At 43.2% G+C, this 16,881-nt stretch overlaps 1 protein-coding gene across 1 annotated transcript; it reads left to right on the top strand.

Moving 5' to 3' along the window:
• Positions 1–1,987: 1,987 nt before the first annotated feature.
• On the top strand, positions 1,988–13,106 carry LOC140740018 (elongation factor 2). Its single transcript, XM_073068806.1, has 15 exons — positions 1,988–2,118; positions 3,137–3,351; positions 3,850–4,031; positions 4,845–5,056; positions 6,303–6,481; positions 6,816–6,921; positions 7,175–7,288; positions 7,486–7,624; positions 9,045–9,240; positions 10,768–11,026; positions 11,104–11,211; positions 11,294–11,647; positions 11,783–11,965; positions 12,267–12,399; positions 12,731–13,106. Exons 1-15 carry the CDS (start codon positions 2,116–2,118, stop codon positions 12,922–12,924), a joined length of 2,577 nt encoding a protein of 858 aa, XP_072924907.1. The 5' UTR covers positions 1,988–2,115; the 3' UTR covers positions 12,925–13,106.
• Positions 13,107–16,881: the final 3,775 nt, after the last annotated feature.

Here is a 16,881-nt window from a genome sequence, read left to right as displayed (position 1 = left end):
AAAAATGACCTGTTGTGGTCAGTGTTTCCTAATTGTACACCCACTGAAAGGTCAATCATCTGGCTGGGCCCATTACCCAACACCAAGTCTAGTCCAGAACCCCTCTCGTAAACATATTGGCTTAGGATACACTTAACTCATTCAGCACCATCTATACCCCTTGCACCAAGAAGGTCCCAGTTTATATTGATGATGATGGCATCTGTCTGTCTCAAAGAACAATGGACAGCAGCACTGGAGTGACCCCTCTTGGCCTCACCGGTGTTGTTCAAGGGAAAATGAAGAAATACGTTTGGCCGCAGGAGCTGCCAGAAGGATGTTCAATGACGTCCAGCCGCCTTAGGGGCTCCACTCGGGATTCGTGTCTGGGTTTTCTCCCATAGCCTTTGTCTCTACCAAGGCTGCCCACGAGGCAGTGGAGCTGTTTACCCATAGCTGGGGATCTGGATCCCGAGCACCAGGGCATGTCCACACATCGGTGGGCCTGTGTGCTACATGTGCAGGAGCCAGACCTCCTCCCCATCCTTAGAAGTTCAGGCTGAGTCTGAAAGGATTTCAGTCTCTCTGTGTGTCGCCAGTGAGGAGGCTTGCTGTTGGAGAGGCTATGTACTGGCATGGAGAGACATACGCATTGAACTCACCTTTTCATGAGACTGCTAGCCTGCGGTGGAACTGAGAGTGAGTTCCACCACACTAGATGAGTCACAACAACCATTTGACCAGTTTATATTAGGGAAGTTGAAATCCCCCATGACAACAACCCTAATGCTTTTACACATTTCCTTAATCTGATTACATATCTGTTTCTCAATGTCCCGGTGGCTATTTGAGGGTGTGCAGTACAATCCCATCAGTGTGATTGCACCCTTCCTATTCCTGTGTTCCACCCAAATGGACTCAGTCTCTGACCCCTCCATTATGTCTCTCCTGAGTGCAGCTGTGATATTGTCCCTGATTAGTAGTGAACTCTCCCTCCCTCTTTCACCTCCTCGCCAATCTTTTCTAAAACTTTGAAAATCGAGTACATTGATCACCTATTTAAGCCCTTCTTTCAACCAAGTTTCAGTAATGGCCACAACATTGTAGTTCCATGCATGAAGTTCATCACCCTTAGCCAAAATACTCATAGCATTAAAATATACACACTTCAAACATCCGACCCAATGTGCCTGTTACCTTGATTCTGCTTTGATGAACCCAACGCTCATGCACCTCCTTCCCAATGACAGCAGCAAGAGGATAGTATGGCCTGGATGGTGGGGGCGTTGATGATTGATGTCACCTTCTGGTGGCAGTGTTCCCTGTAGATGTGTCCATGGTGGGGAGGGGAATTCCTGGTATTGAGGCACCAATGAACGGGGTTATAACAGGCTACAGAGGGTTGTAGAGTCAGCCAGTTTCATTGCTGGCATTGCCAATCCTGCTATCAAGGACAGCTTGAAGAGTCAGTGACTAAAGAAGACAGCATCTATCACTAAGGACCCTCACCATCCAGGGAATGCCCTCTCTTGTCCCTGCCTGAAGACTCACACTCAACAATTCAGAAACAGCATCTTCCCCTCTGCCATCATATCTCTGAATGTTCCACACATCCATGAATACTACCTTATTATTTCTTTTACTTTGAACTATTTATATATTTTGTAATTCATAATAATTGTTATACCTTTGTGCAGTATTTCGACTGCAAAGCTACAATTTCCATATCCTAGAAGCAAGATATTACTGGAATAATGGAATTCAAGGGCAATGCACAAAGTCCTAGAGAATCTCAGCAGGGGAATAAACAGTCGACGTTTCGGGGTGAGAACTTTCATCAGGACTGGAAAGGAAGGGGGCAGAAGCCGAGGGTGGGGGCTATGAAGGAGTGGAAGTTATCAGCGATAATAAACTTGATTCTGATTCCGACTGCGGGAACAACATGCCATTCCTGCCGATAGTTGGCGTTACAGCCGGAGGACTGCACCGGTGGGGGGGGGGGGGAAATCACGTGACACCGCTGCGGCTGGTAAAAAGCCGGAAGTTGCTGTCAGCGGTCCTTTCTCCATCCGCCGTCCAGCGAGGCGGATAGAAGCCGGAGTTCGACTGCCGCACAATCCACCGCAATCCGGCAAGATGGTGAGTCTCCGGCCGCCCGACCGGCACTGGACGGACTCGGGGCACTGCTTACGGAGTTTTTACCGGCATATTGTCGACAGATGCTTTGTCCTGGAGCCTCTTCACCGATGCGGGCCACCGGCGCAGGACAAAGAAGGGCAGGCGGCGGGCCGCCATGACGGGTTCCCGGCTCTCCGCAGGGCAGACGGCACTGCTGGGGGTTATGCCGGTCCGGTGGCCGCAGCTCGGGGTCGGGGCCGCTGGGTGCGGTTGTGCGTCATTGGGAGGCCTCTCTGCCTTTCTTCCCCCCCCCCCCCCCCATCTCCGGCGCAGCCGCAGTGCCGCCACCGGTGTTGGTTGGGGTCGGTAACGGCGGCGGCTACTGCCCGCCACGTGGAGCGAGTCATCGCTGCCACATTCCGTCCAAGCGTTTGCCCCCTTTGTGACGCCGGGAGGCTGTCGCCCCGTCCCCGTACCCGCACTGCGGCCGCCGGCGGCTTCGGCTGGACGTGGCCCCGGCTGCAAAACCTAGCTTGACTTTGCTTCCCGTCTGAGTCATTCCCCGGGGTGGGGTGGTGGTGGTGGGGGGGGGGGGGGGTTATAGAATTGATTGCAGCACATGACGCTATCAACCTGACCGGGATTGTTGTTCAAACCTGCCGTTTGCCTTCAAATGCCGACTTAATCCCGAGCATTAATCATGGTATGTTTTACCATGAGTCCGATATTTATTACCGTCGGAGTGACGCGTTCGACACTTCTGTAACGTGGCCGCTTAGCATTTTGATTCGGTTTGTGGATTAACACTAGCGCATCGCTGTCATTGCAAATTATAATTTCGGCTCGTATTGAGAATAAATGCCGTATTGGGATCTTGATTTGGCAGCCTGTCTGCGTTTTGACTTCATAATATGGCGAGACACAGCACGATCCTTGGTTTTGGCTTCAGTATGAAGCAATCTTGCCGGAGTTGTATACTGGTATATGCTTCGGTAACGCGGGCAGTTCAGTTCTGGATGTTTATTTTCTCGTCCTTCAGGTGAACTTCACAGTAGACCAGATCCGTGCGATCATGGACAAAAAGTCCAACATCCGGAACATGTCCGTGATCGCACATGTTGACCACGGCAAATCCACCCTCACTGACTCTCTCGTATCGAAGGCTGGAATCATTGCTTCTGCTCGGGCTGGTGAAACCAGATTCACTGACACACGCAAGGATGAACAAGAAAGATGTATCACCATTAAGTCTACGTGAGTAATTTGGACTTTATTTAGTGAGTCACCCTTTGTCAGTGTTCTGTTTTGGTATTAAGAGTTCTGCAAGCTGGATCAACCTGATCTGGTCGTGACCTTGCAATGTCTGGAGGAAAACATTGTTTTCGATGTTTAATCCTTGTGCTGGTTTACGTGCTAGTTCCACTCTACAAGAATTTGTAGCAATCAGCAGCAAGTTCAGGTCTAGTTGTCATTCAGCCTTGTGTGAATGCAATCAAACAAAACAGTGTTAGTCTGGGGCCAAGATGTAAAACTCAGTCCCAACAGTCACACACAGCACAAGGCACCTAATTCATAAAGAAGCAAGTATATATCAGTAAAATAGTCAACACTAAAAATTTAGTCCAGGGTCCATTGATCTGAATTGTGGATCAAGCCACAGAGTAATTTGTCTCCATTAAGTGACCATCATTTTGCAAATTAATTTCCTGCACTTGTACAGAACCTTAACAACTTGACTTTTTGTTTATACAGTGCTATCTCCTTGTATTACGAGCTCAAAGATGAAGACTTGGCTTTCATTAAGCAGTGCAAGGATGGCAGTGGCTTTCTTATCAACCTGATTGACTCACCTGGACATGTTGACTTCTCCTCTGAAGTGACGGCTGCTCTGCGTGTAACTGATGGTGCGCTGGTTGTGGTGGACTGTGTGTCTGGTAAGCTTCAGCAGTGATACTCCATTGCTTTGAACAGCTGTGTGATTGAAGTTTTCAACCCACCACAACAGGAAATCAAGTAAAATTTGTAAGTCATCTTGCGGCCAAGGAATTGGGCATATATCTTCTAAAAGCAGGAGGTACAGCATGAATGCGGCTGAAAATTCTCAGAAATTACAATTTGAGTTGTGGCCCCATGTAGTCTTTAGTGCTCTGTCGCTTAATGGAATAGTTTCAAACTCACCATATTGTAAACGCATGCTGAAAATCCAAGGTGGGGTGCACAAAGTGCTAGAGAACTTGGGTTGGGCAGAGTCTATGGAAATGAATAAGCACTTGGAAGTTCTGGGCTGAGACCATTCAAGACTAGGAAGGAAGGGGGGGATGAAGCCAGAACAAAAAGGTGGGGGTAGGGGATTGGCTAGAAGGTGATATGTGAAGCCAAGTGTGAAGAGAAGGTAAAGATCTGAAGAAGGAATATGGAGAGTGGAGTGGACTTGAGTGAAATGGGAGGGGGGCATAAGGGGAGATGGTGAGAAGGGAGTGCGGGGTGGAAAATTCTTATTGAAAGAAAACAATGTTCCTACCATCAAGTTGGAGGCTACCTTGCTCCTCCAACCTGGGTGACTTAGTCATGGCAAAAAGAGGCGGCCATTGTCTACCATGTAGAGATGGAAATTAAAATGATTGGCCACTGGGAATGTCCATTTTTGATAGATGGAGTGGAGGTGCTCTAAGGTGGATGATTTCTAGATTCAAACTTTGTGTGAATTTGAGCCTGTCATTTAAGTTGGCATTGCTACTTGTTCCCAGGGGTTTGTGTGCAGACTGAAACTGTACTCCGCCAGGCAATTGCTGAGCGTATCAGACCTGTCCTAATGATGAACAAAATGGACCGTGCCTTGCTGGAGCTGCAGCTTGTCCCTGAGGAGCTGTACCAGACTTTCCAGCGCATTGTGGAAAATGTCAATGTCATCATCTCCACCTATGGTGAAGACGAAGGTGGTCCCATGGGCAACATCATGGTAAGAATAATTTGCACTGTTTTATTTTTTCTTGCTGTAATATAACTGACAATGAATCAGGTGCAGTATATAAAGTGCCAGCTGCATCCTGCTCCACACTTGGAAAATGGGGTAAAAAGACTCTGCCTTCACTTCCATTTTACTACTCCTGATTGCTGTCATTCTGACTGGATAATTCTTATCCTTCAAATATTGATTTTATAGTTCTGACTCTTCTCCTGTGAAATTGGAAATTGTTCTTATCAGCTGTATCAGACATTTTGTCTCATCGTTGGTGTTCTGCACAAAAGCAGCTGAACTGCAGAATACTTTTTGCTCAAGCTATAATGCAGTAGATTGAAGCAGCTTGCTGCTTCATACTTTCAATGTCAATCTTCTGCTGTCTTCCTATTTTAGAACTAACTTTTCTGTTATTTAATAAGATTGTCCACAGGATTTTGCAACATAATCTCATCTGTACCTTTCAAGCTAGTTGATACAATAAAAGCATTTGACTTGGGTTGGGAGCTGGCCAATTTGTACATTAATTTCTACACTCTGGTAACTTTCTCACTTTGTACCATTTACAGTTGTGCATTGCAATTGGTTACACTGAATACATTCTAGCAGGAACAGCTGTCTGCATGAGCAGTGTCTTTGTGTCTTAGTTTATTTGGCACTGTTTTGTAGTCATAGTTGTATTGCACAAGATGGGTATTTTGGCCCAACATATTAGTACAACCTCTGCTTATCTAGCTGTTAGTGCGCTGCTGTTGCAGTTCAGGCATTGGGTGTTTGGAGTAAGGACCTCTACGTTCTCCCCGTGGAATGCTTGAGTTTTCTCTCGGTTCTCCAGTTTCTTCCCACAGTCCAAAGACTACTAGGTAGGTTAATTGGTCACTGCAAATTGTCCGTTGGTTGGGTTGGGGTTAAATCGGGACTGGGTTTGTACAGCTTGAAGGGCCAGAAGAGCCTATTCTGCAGCATGTATTTAACTAAAATATATGCCTGTGCTGGGTTCATATTTCAAATCCTTACCTTTCTAAATGCTTATTGAATATAATGATAGCTCCTAACTCCTCCACATCCTGTGGCATAGTTCCACGAAGGACTGTTTAAAAAGTGGTGCTTTAAAACTGAAACGTCCTTCGTCAGACCAATGCCCTCTTATTTTTGAGGTCCCTTCCAACAGGATAAGGTTCAAATTTGTGCCTTGTCTGGTATCTCACTAAAGCAATCTTGAATTTCAATTGCTTTGATTTTCCAGGTAGATCCAATTTTTGGAACAGTTGGTTTTGGTTCTGGACTTCATGGCTGGGCCTTCACTCTGAAGCAGTTTGCGGAAATGTACGTTGCCAAATTTTCTGCCAAGGGTGAGGCTGCCCTCTCTCCAGATGAGCGTGCCAAGAAAGTGGAAGATATGATGAAAAAACTGTGGGGTGACAGGTGAGTTTCTGTGGTTTGGGATTTAGTATTTTGTGTACTTTAGGCATTTACAGCAGGAGGAGCTCAGTAAAGTCTGACTGAAATCTCTAGTGCAGCCTAAGATACAGTGTTGATGTTTAATCAAGATCGTGTTTTAGGGAGACTAGTGCATGGTTACTGTGGTCGGATTAGTAGAATTGCCAGGGCAGTGGGTGGGGGGTGGTGAGGGAGAACATTCTTGTTATTTGCCCTGGGTTCTAAATTTTGCATTTTCCCTCTGTTGTTCCCCTCTGGTATGGAAATTAGTTCTGAAAGCTGAAAAGCTGTAGATTAACGAGCTTTATTTCTGTACCAGGTATTTTGATCCTGCTGCTGGTAAATTTAGCAAGTCAGCCACCAATGCTGATGGCAAGAAGTTGCCCAGAACATTCTGTCAACTAGTCTTGGATCCCATCTTTAAGGTAGGATTGGAAATCAGAGCATGAGAACAAATGGACTGTGCATTGAGCTGTGTGTGATGACTTGTTTGCGTTTTCTTCACTTTGACCTGACTGTTAAGTGATGATAACTCATATCTGATGCTCAGTTTCCTGTTTGATTATAAGATTTGTAGCCATTTAAATAATATGAAATTAATCTCTGGACAGAAGCAAGCATTGCACTTTAGTCCAGGATAGTATAAATTTCAAGTAACATTGGGTGTTTTCTTTCCAGGTCTTTGATGCAATTATGAATTTCAAGAAGGAAGAGACTGAAAAATTGATTCAGAAGCTGGATATTAAATTGGATAATGAAGATAAAGGGAAAGAGGGGAAACCTCTATTAAAGGTGAATAGCTCTCCCACACACTGCACATTGGTTTCTATTTCACTTCACTCCATGCTATGATTTTGAGATTTATTTTAATTATCATTGTTTAGGAAATACATTTCAAGTTCTGGCTGCTAGTTGTATTTCTAAACTCAAAACATTGATTTGATTCCTGTTAGCAATATTTATCCATTGGTATGTGATGTCTTGTGCAGGCTGTGATGCGTCGTTGGTTGCCTGCAGGAGATGCTCTCCTGCAGATGATTACCATTCACCTTCCATCCCCTGTCACTGCTCAGAGGTACCGCTGTGACCTTCTCTATGAGGGACCTCCTGATGATGAGGCTGCCATGGGTAAGTAAAATTGTCAAAGATGTCAGAGGCTTGACAATTATCCAATACATCATCTGAATAAACAAGTTGTCCTATAGCTGGTGTTAAAGTCATGAGGGCATGAAACAAAATGTTCAAATGGTAAGCCAACTGATTCTGAAACTTCTCCAATACCACTGGCTTGCTCTCCTAGACACCCCTAATCTTTTTTCCTCTTGCAAACATCTTTGTAAATCATCTCCAAATTTCCCAATTTTTAATCCTGTCTGTTTGCAGTTCTTTGTATTGGGTCTTATTTCCCATCACAATTAAATTTTGTAATAAACCTTTCTCATAATTGCTAATTAGTACTGCCCATGATGTAGTGTTACTGCCTTGTTGGTTCCATTCTTATTTCTAATCTGTCAGAGATGACGTCAGCATTTTCTGTTTCTACTCGTTTTCAAAAGACGCATCACTGCTTAATTGTTATTTGGCTGTTAGGTCATCTGAGACTTGAGCTACTGATGATCTCTGCATTGATGAATAGTTTGTCTCTGATCTTAGAGACTAGCTGTTTTGGTTCATTCACCTGACTTGAAGGTTATTCGGTTCCTCAATTCCAAAATGAATTTCAGATTCAGTTTATTGTCATTTAAAAACCACAAATGCAATGCAGTTAAAAAATGAGACAACATTCCTCCAGAATTATACCACAAAAGCATATGACAAAATAGACTACACTAGAAAATCCATGTAACGTTTGGCAATCCCTAATCCAGAGTCAAGAGAGGCTGCTGCATATTAATATCGCGAGACCATCTTAGCGCATTCCCTGGAAAGGAGCTCCAAATCCACCAGACAAAAACAAGACCAAAAACTAAAGCTACAAGACCTGCACAAAACCATATAGTTACAACAGTGCAAACAATACCATAATTTGATTTTGAAAAACAGACCATGGGCACGGTAAAAATAGTCTAAGGATGTTAAAAGACTAAGTCCGAAAGAAACCGACACAGTTTCCGCAACTCCTCGCGCTCCAGAGTGGCTGCTGCAAGCTGTGTCGCACCACCATCTTGAAAATTTAAAATTTTACATTTGCATTTTAAATTGGTCTCCACCTTGCCTGCAATCTGTCTTTTTTTGGATTTTATGTCTGTTCCTCATTCTGGTCTCTGTTGTGATTTCTGCTGTGGCCTTGATGGCTAAATCTCTCAACTTGATCCTTTGCCTCTCAAGCCATAATTTTTAAGAGATTCCCAGACCTTTCCATAAGCCCTAATTTCTATGATTTGTCTCCAATTGTGTAAACTTTCTGGAAGCTGGATGTAAAAGATGCCAGCTGCATTAATAAGTTGCCTTAACTGTTGCTTCAGTTGTAAAACCTTAGACTACAGAAGTTGTCAACTTTGCAGATGGCATTTTTGAGTGGAAGGATTAAACTTTTGTTCTTTTGAAGGCATCAAGAACTGTGATGCAAAGGGTCCCTTGATGATGTACATCTCCAAGATGGTACCCACATCTGACAAGGGTCGATTTTATGCTTTTGGCCGCGTCTTCTCCGGTGTTGTCTCAACTGGTCTCAAGGTCCGAATCATGGGCCCTAACTACACTCCAGGCAAGAAGGAAGATCTGTACCTGAAGCCAATCCAAAGGTTAGTGATTTGGGCTCTCAAAAAAGTAGTAAAATAAAGTTCTTTAGCTTTAAAATTTGGCATGTATTCAGCTGGCAGTCTATATCGTATTAAATTAAATGTACGTTGTTAAGAACCCCATAACTGGGTCACTTACCAGCAAAGATAGAGAGGTCCACTGAAGTCTGATGGTACCATTTTTAAACGTTTTTATTTATAAAGGGGCACAAAAGTAAGGTTAATACAAACATTCAGATAATATACGTCGTCAATACTCAATCTAAAGCACGGGTATAGTAATAATCAACAATGCGAAGTAGCTCTTTCGTTTGTCATGGGGTAAAACTATTGTCCAATGGAAATATCAAAGTCTCTGAAGTTCATGCAGGCTTTTAGCCTTTCTGAGACCGCTGGGGCTCACGTGTTGGAGAGAGAAAATAAACTTGCCAGCCTGTTAGACTCAAATCGTTGAATCGGGAACGTGAGCTCCCCGTTGTCAGTTCGGAATCCTTTTCGGGGTTATCAGCCACTCGATTCCCTAGCTAGGGGAACCGAATCACTTGGCTCCCGAACAGCTTCCCGTCCTTACATGAGCGATGGTGTCTCCGTCTGGTGCGTCGCTGGGGTACTGTCTCCTGCTGTCCCCTTTTATCGTGACTGGCAGATTTGTAGATGTCACTCAAGGTAGGGTGATACAATCCCCACCCCACATTGCCCGAGGGTGTCCATGTCCCTGATAGCTGGCACATACTATAGAGTTGCAATTCACACAGGTGTCTCTAAGAACAATGGTCAAATCTGTTGCATTGTCTCTCATTTCCTGGGTCCAAGACCCGAATTAATAGCGATCTTGCGATTCTCCGGAAGGAGGGGGCTGGTCCCGCACCCTTCGGCCCCTCAGAGCTGTGGTACATTCATAACACCCCCTTTCTTCAAAGCGTTTTCACCAGCGGTGAAACGAAGCAGTACAGAGTCTTACAGGATTTTAGAATCTAACACAATACACAAGCTTTCCGTTTCACTACAGAGCTGTACAGTTATACATTTAATTCAGCATCTAAACAGGTAACGAGTACAGTGGCACTTTAATATTTTTTTTCTCTTGTACCTGACTAAAGGCTGGTAGCATCAGATTTCAACTTAACAGGCAGGTTCCAAGGGGGTTGTCTTTGTTATTCACATGCTTTTGTCAAAATCCCGTACAGCCAGTTTTCCTATTTAAAATGGCGCCCCCATTAACCATCACCTTTTTTTTCGGTGAGTTTCTACGGGAGGAACTCGAGTAGTTTGGCGGGGTAAACTCCCGTCCGCCTTATTCATAGGAGTTACCGTATCAACACCGGATCCCAGACCTAATTCATTCCTACCCAATTCTTTAGTTTTAAGCAAGTTGCTATTTTTCTCCAAGAATTACACAATGGGGTAGAGTTCAATCAAGAACAAAAACATTAGAGACTGGAGATAGATCTATTCCAGTAGCTTATCTACCACAATGTGCAGTGATTTTGCAAGTATTGGACATTTACCTAATTCTTCCTTGAAAAACAGAACCATTCTGATGATGGGTCGTTATGTAGAGCCTATTGAGGATGTGCCTTGTGGAAACATTGTGGGGCTTGTTGGTGTTGATCAATTCCTGGTGAAGACTGGTACCATTACTACTTACGATCAAGCTCACAACTTAAGAGTGATGAAATTCAGTGTCAGTCCTGTTGTGCGGGTTGCAGTTGAAGCCAAGAATCCAGCTGATTTGCCCAAATTGGTTGAAGGCTTGAAGCGTCTTGCCAAGTCTGACCCAATGGTGCAGGTAGGTCCTTCACATAGAATTTTTTTTTTGTTGAGGATAAATAGATAATATGCTAATCCTCTCCTTGTTTGTTCAAGTGTATTATTGAAGAATCTGGTGAACACATCATTGCTGGTGCTGGCGAACTTCATTTGGAAATCTGCCTGAAAGATCTTGAAGAAGACCATGCTTGCATTCCTATCAAGGTAATGCCTGTGGGTTAACAGTATGATAAATATCTTATTTGATAACTTGGACTTCTCTAATGTTGTTATCTTTTTGCCATAGAAATCTGATCCTGTTGTTTCTTACCGTGAGACTGTTGCTGAGGAATCTAGCATGATGTGCTTGTCCAAGTCTCCCAACAAACACAACCGTCTGTATATGAAGGCACGGCCATTACCTGAGGGCCTACCAGAAGACATTGATAAGGGTGATGTCGCTGCCCGTCAAGAACTTAAACAACGAGCCAGATATCTTGCTGAGAAATACGAGTGGGATGTCACTGAGGCACGCAAGATCTGGTGCTTTGGACCTGATGGCACTGGTCCAAATATCCTGGTTGATGTGACTAAGGGAGTCCAATATCTAAATGAAATCAAGGATAGTGTTGTTGCTGGATTTCAGTGGGCAACCAAAGAGGTGAGCTTATTTCAGACTTGGTACAATACTTAAAATTTTTTCATTGTGCTGTGCTCAAGTATGGGGCACATGCAGGTTGTGCAGCTGGTACTTTTAATTTGAGTTTTGGTGTTAACAAGTCTTTCTCCTTCCTAGGGTGCTCTGTGTGATGAGAACATGCGTGGGGTACGATTTGATATTCATGATGTAACCCTACATGCTGATGCTATCCACCGTGGTGGTGGTCAGATCATCCCCACTGCCCGGAGATGTTTGTATGCCTGCGTACTGACTGCCCAACCTAGAATTATGGAACCTGTCTATCTGGTTGAGATTCAGGTATTGTCTACAGTATGATTTGTGGGATGGGCAGGAATCAGAAGTACAATGTATTCATTACTGATCATTTAGATGCTGATTTTCATGACAGTGTGCTGAACAGTATTCACTCTTTGTAGAGAGTTCGTTGTGAATTACAAGTGACTTGAGATGCCCATAAGAACTTAACACCTATTGCTGGGTTAAATCTGTTAATTTAGTCTGCCCCCTATCCTACTATAATGAAATGGCATGTTTCTTATCTAACTAGGTTAGTATTTTCAAATATTGCAGTTTTAGCATGTGATTCCTTTCATTGCAGTGTCCTGAGCAGGTGGTTGGTGGTATCTATGGTGTACTGAACAGAAAACGTGGTCATGTCTTTGAAGAATCCCATGTAGCTGGCACACCCATGTTTGTTGTTAAGGCCTACCTCCCAGTAAATGAATCATTTGGTAAGTTTATTTTGTCTACCTGCAGACATTGAGCATTTGTTGAAAATGGAAAATAGTCTTAAGCACAGCAGGAGTCATCTTGCAGTTTGGGATTTGTAAATTTCCTTTTTCTTGGCTAATTTGACTCCATCCTCTTCTCTGTTACATTGACGTTTGCTCTGATCTCGGGCTGTTGTTAATGAAAAACAGGCAGTTTTTAATATGCTACATAAAAGTTAAGCTTTCAAGGAAAAGTTGGTTTGATTTTTTAATTGAACTGGGCTTGGCTAAGCCTGTTTCTGCTGTTAAAAAGTGATAATCTAAAATGAGCTGACATTTGTTTCCTGCCCAGGTTTCACTGCTGACCTGAGATCCAATACAGGCGGCCAGGCATTTCCACAATGTGTCTTTGACCACTGGCAGGTCCTACCTGGTGACCCCTTTGAATCCGGCACTCGCCCATCCCAGGTTGTGGCTGAAACACGCAAACGTAAAGGCTTGAAAGAAGGCATCCCAGCTCTGGACAACTTCCTGGATAAATTATAAAGTTCAGCTGCACATCATTGGAAATCTGACCAACACACCGTTGAATGGCTTTGAACTAATTAGTGAAGTTAACATTGCCAGATTAGATATGGTGGTGTATTGTATTGTACCTTTGCGATGAGATTCACTTTAAACAGAAAATGGACATCATACTGATATAAATTAAAAGAATGTTTACCTCATATCTGGGTTTTTCATTGCATTGCTGTCAAATCATCTTGTGCCATGCTAGCTATATATGCATTCATTACTTTTCATTTCATGTGGTAACAACTTGTTACCTGTTTTAATATTTATCCAGTGCTTGAATATTAAGCTCAGTGCTTTGAGTTGGGGTATTCCAATTCGGGGTCTACATCCTGAACACGAAACACTACGCCAGTATGGTATGCACAGCAAGTTTGTACAGCAGTGGACTTTATTGAAAGTCATTCTCACCAACTGAGACTGGGGCCAATGTGTATGGCACCTTAGAAGTGAGGTTGACTGTCATTAACATTGTGAAAGATGAAAATGCAATAGATTGTATTGGTGGTATGTAAACAATAAACATTGCTACAATTGCAGTGGTGTACTTATGAGTCAGCTTTGCCTAACTTTCCTATCTGTATTGCCCAGCTTTTCTTTCCAGTGATCTCATTGAGCTTGTGAACCATTTAAATGTGCTGCTAATGTCTTAAGAAATACCTTTTCTATCACTGTTCTGCTCTGATTTAAGGTTTCCTCCTCTAAACTTGATCTAATGGATATTTTGAATTAAATGGTAGTTCAGTGTAACTCTTCTCAATAATGAAGTTGCATATTTCTCTGCTTTAAGCTTTGTTATTGCTTTCTAAGTATGGCATTTGAGATTAATTTCTTAGAATGTTTTTTACTATGCCATATCAGATTTCTCTGTAGGCAATTCTTTCACTGTCAGTTATACTTAAACTTCATGCCAGAGATGGGTCTTTATAGTGATTCCAAGGGTAGCTCCAATCATTGGATAAGGTATTAATGAGTGCAAATCCATCTGTTGGGGACTTACGGGAATTGATAACACAACACTGTTAGTGGGAACTTGCTGTGTGCTAAGTTGGCTACTGTTTCCTAAATTAAATATTTCTAAAGTTCATTGTGTTTCATTGGCTTGGAAAGTGGGGCTTATGTGCAGATGCAAAATGATAAAAGTGGAAGCTCTAAGGAATTCATTTTAAAGTATATTTTTCCAAGTGAAAATTACTTGTATTAAATGCAGTAGACAGGATCTTTTCCTGTCCTAATGTTCCTTTTCAAGTTGGGATCCTATAAAGGATCCCATTCACCACAATGGATGGCAAATAAACTAGCATTTTGCAGTTAGTGATAAAATTGACATCTTAGCTGTAAATTGTTAATTCGACTTCATGTGTGGCACATTGGATAAAGCAAATCCAAGTTATGTAGCTAATGCTGAATGTCCAGTAGTTTCAGGATATGTTTTTTTAAATAGTAGATTTGGCAGGGGTAAATTATGTATTAGAGAATACTGCAATTGAAGGGATAGCTGCCTGTACTGGTGTAATTACTGTTCAGTGGGTTGTAGGGCTGTGATGGATGCCAATAAACTACAAGGGTGAAACCAAGAGGTTAATTTTTAAGCAACAAACAAAATGCTTCAAGCCAGGCAGTGTCTGCAGAAGAGGCCTGATGAAGGGTTTTGGCCTGAAGTGTTGATTGTACTCTTCCATGGATGCTGCATAGCTTGCTGAGTTCCCTTCAGCATTTTGCGTGTGTGTGTTGCTTGGAATTCCAGCATCTACAGAAGCATTTAAACTTTTTAGCACCTCCAAGGTCCCACTATCCCCGATAGGTATCCATACTATTTACACTTGTTTCCAGAGGTAGTCTCTCCTTCAAAATAGGGTTCTTGCCTCACCTTTTCCCAGAATGAGATGGTTGATTCCACAATCGTTATACAACCAATCTAGCACTTGACAGGCTGCTCATTCAGGAATGCACTGGTTTACCGATCTATCCAGAAGATGTCAACTGAAGGAGCATTGTACACAGGTGCCATCTTCAACCACCTTCAGAACCTGGGGTATACACAGTCTGGTCTGGGTGACTTATCTACCTTAAGACCTTCCAGCTTCCCCAAGAGCTTTCTCTCTAGTAATGGTAACTTCACACATTTCATGACTCCTGACACCTGGAATTTCCACCAAACTACTAGTCTTCCACAGTGAAGACTGATGCAAAATACTAACAAAATATACCCATTTCCTTGTCCCCCATTACTAGCTCTCCAGCATTGTTTTCCAATGGTCCTATATCCACCCTTGCCTCTCTCTTACACTAAGAAACTTGGTACCCTTTAATATTGGCTACCTTACTTTCATATTCCATCTTTACCTTCTTTGTGACTGATCTACTGTTCAATTCTTGTGTCCCGTTTTAGGAGAGTAGTCATCAGCTCTGACTAGGTTTGGAGCCGGCTGTGTGCTGCCTGCTTCATCATTCCAAGGCGCTGTGGATATAATGCTCATGAACGTTAACATGTCTAACTAACATTCTCTATAATTTATTTACAGCTGTGTGGATCAACCATTGCTGTGAGCAGGACAATTTTTTGCATAGCCTGAAAACTGCACGGCACTTTAATAAAACATGATATTAAAGGAAATTTCAGATGCGTGGTGACGAAGGCTATGTGTGTGGGAGCATTTCAGATACTGCCAGCTTAGAGACAACAGTGTGTCTGACAGAGGGAGGGTTGCTGATGCAGCAGCAGAAGCTGATAGGCCTTCAATGTGGCCCTGACAAAGACTGATAATGAATGTAGACACAAGAGAGTGCAAATGCAGGAATCGAGTCATAAAAAAACTACTGGAATAACTTGGTGATCAGGCAGCTTCTGTGGATAAAGATTTTGATGCAGGATCTTGAAATGAAATATCAACCATCCCTCTGCCTCCACAGCTGCTGCCTGACTCACTGAGTTCCTCCAGCAGTTTGTTTCTTGTTCTGCGCACAATATTCGGGGGCTGAAGTGATTGGGCCCCAGTGACCATAGTGCACAAATATTCAAAAGTAGAACGATAGTGATAAATCTCTAAATATATGACATTATTCTGAACTTTTTGTCCATTTGGGGAAAGATACATTTTCCAAGATGGTGGGAAATTTAGTGTTTTTGACAAGATAGCAGGTAAGGGTTGACCATGGATATTGCTTCCTAGCTGTCTATGTGATACACAAACCGTGGCAGTACAATATGGAGAGCAGGCAACTGCCCTGCAGTTGCCCCCCACCTCTCTACACAGGTGATGAATCCAAAGGAATGCCATGGACCAATACAGTTTGGCACTAGTGTGCTGCAGGAGTTGCCAGCCAGTGTTGATTTCAATGCCAGGCTGCTTTAGGGACTGCAGCTCTGGATTTTTACTGCAGGAGGTACTCCTGAAGCCTTCCCCATGGGTGGGTATAGCAGCAGAGCTTTGAGATTGGAGTTCTCTTTCTCCTAGGTGTTGTGATGGAAAATAACTGGTTCTTTGAGTCTCAACAGTAGAGGCCTGGACACACACAGTTTTAATAATAAGGAATTTATTTACATGGGGAAGTTGGGTCAACATAAGCAACTACAATATTCTAACAAAAAACGCTTAGGGTTAACACGTCTGGGTAAGGTCGGGTCAGCTGTACAATACACAGAAAGTGGTGTGGGACAGGGTACAGTTACACATACAAAGAACAAGGGAAAAGCACTACAACAGCTATCCCCCTTGACCTTGGATAGCTGCCAGGACAAACGATAAACCTTCCCAAACATAAATCAATGCACTTACCTTCAATGAGGTGGTCTGTAAGAGAGCGAGCCAGGCACATGTCTCACCTTTTATAGCATGGGGCTGGGTGAGATAATCCAGTTAGGGTGACCAATAATTTAGGTGTGCATTGATTAGTTGGGAGGGACCAAATGTTGATTGGCGTGTGGTG

Source organism: Hemitrygon akajei, chromosome 16, assembly GCF_048418815.1.
Source record: "Hemitrygon akajei chromosome 16, sHemAka1.3, whole genome shotgun sequence".
NCBI classification, from domain to species: domain Eukaryota; kingdom Metazoa; phylum Chordata; class Chondrichthyes; order Myliobatiformes; family Dasyatidae; genus Hemitrygon; species Hemitrygon akajei.
Note: the sequence above shows the minus strand (reverse complement) of the source record. Positions and strands in the feature narration are given on the sequence as shown.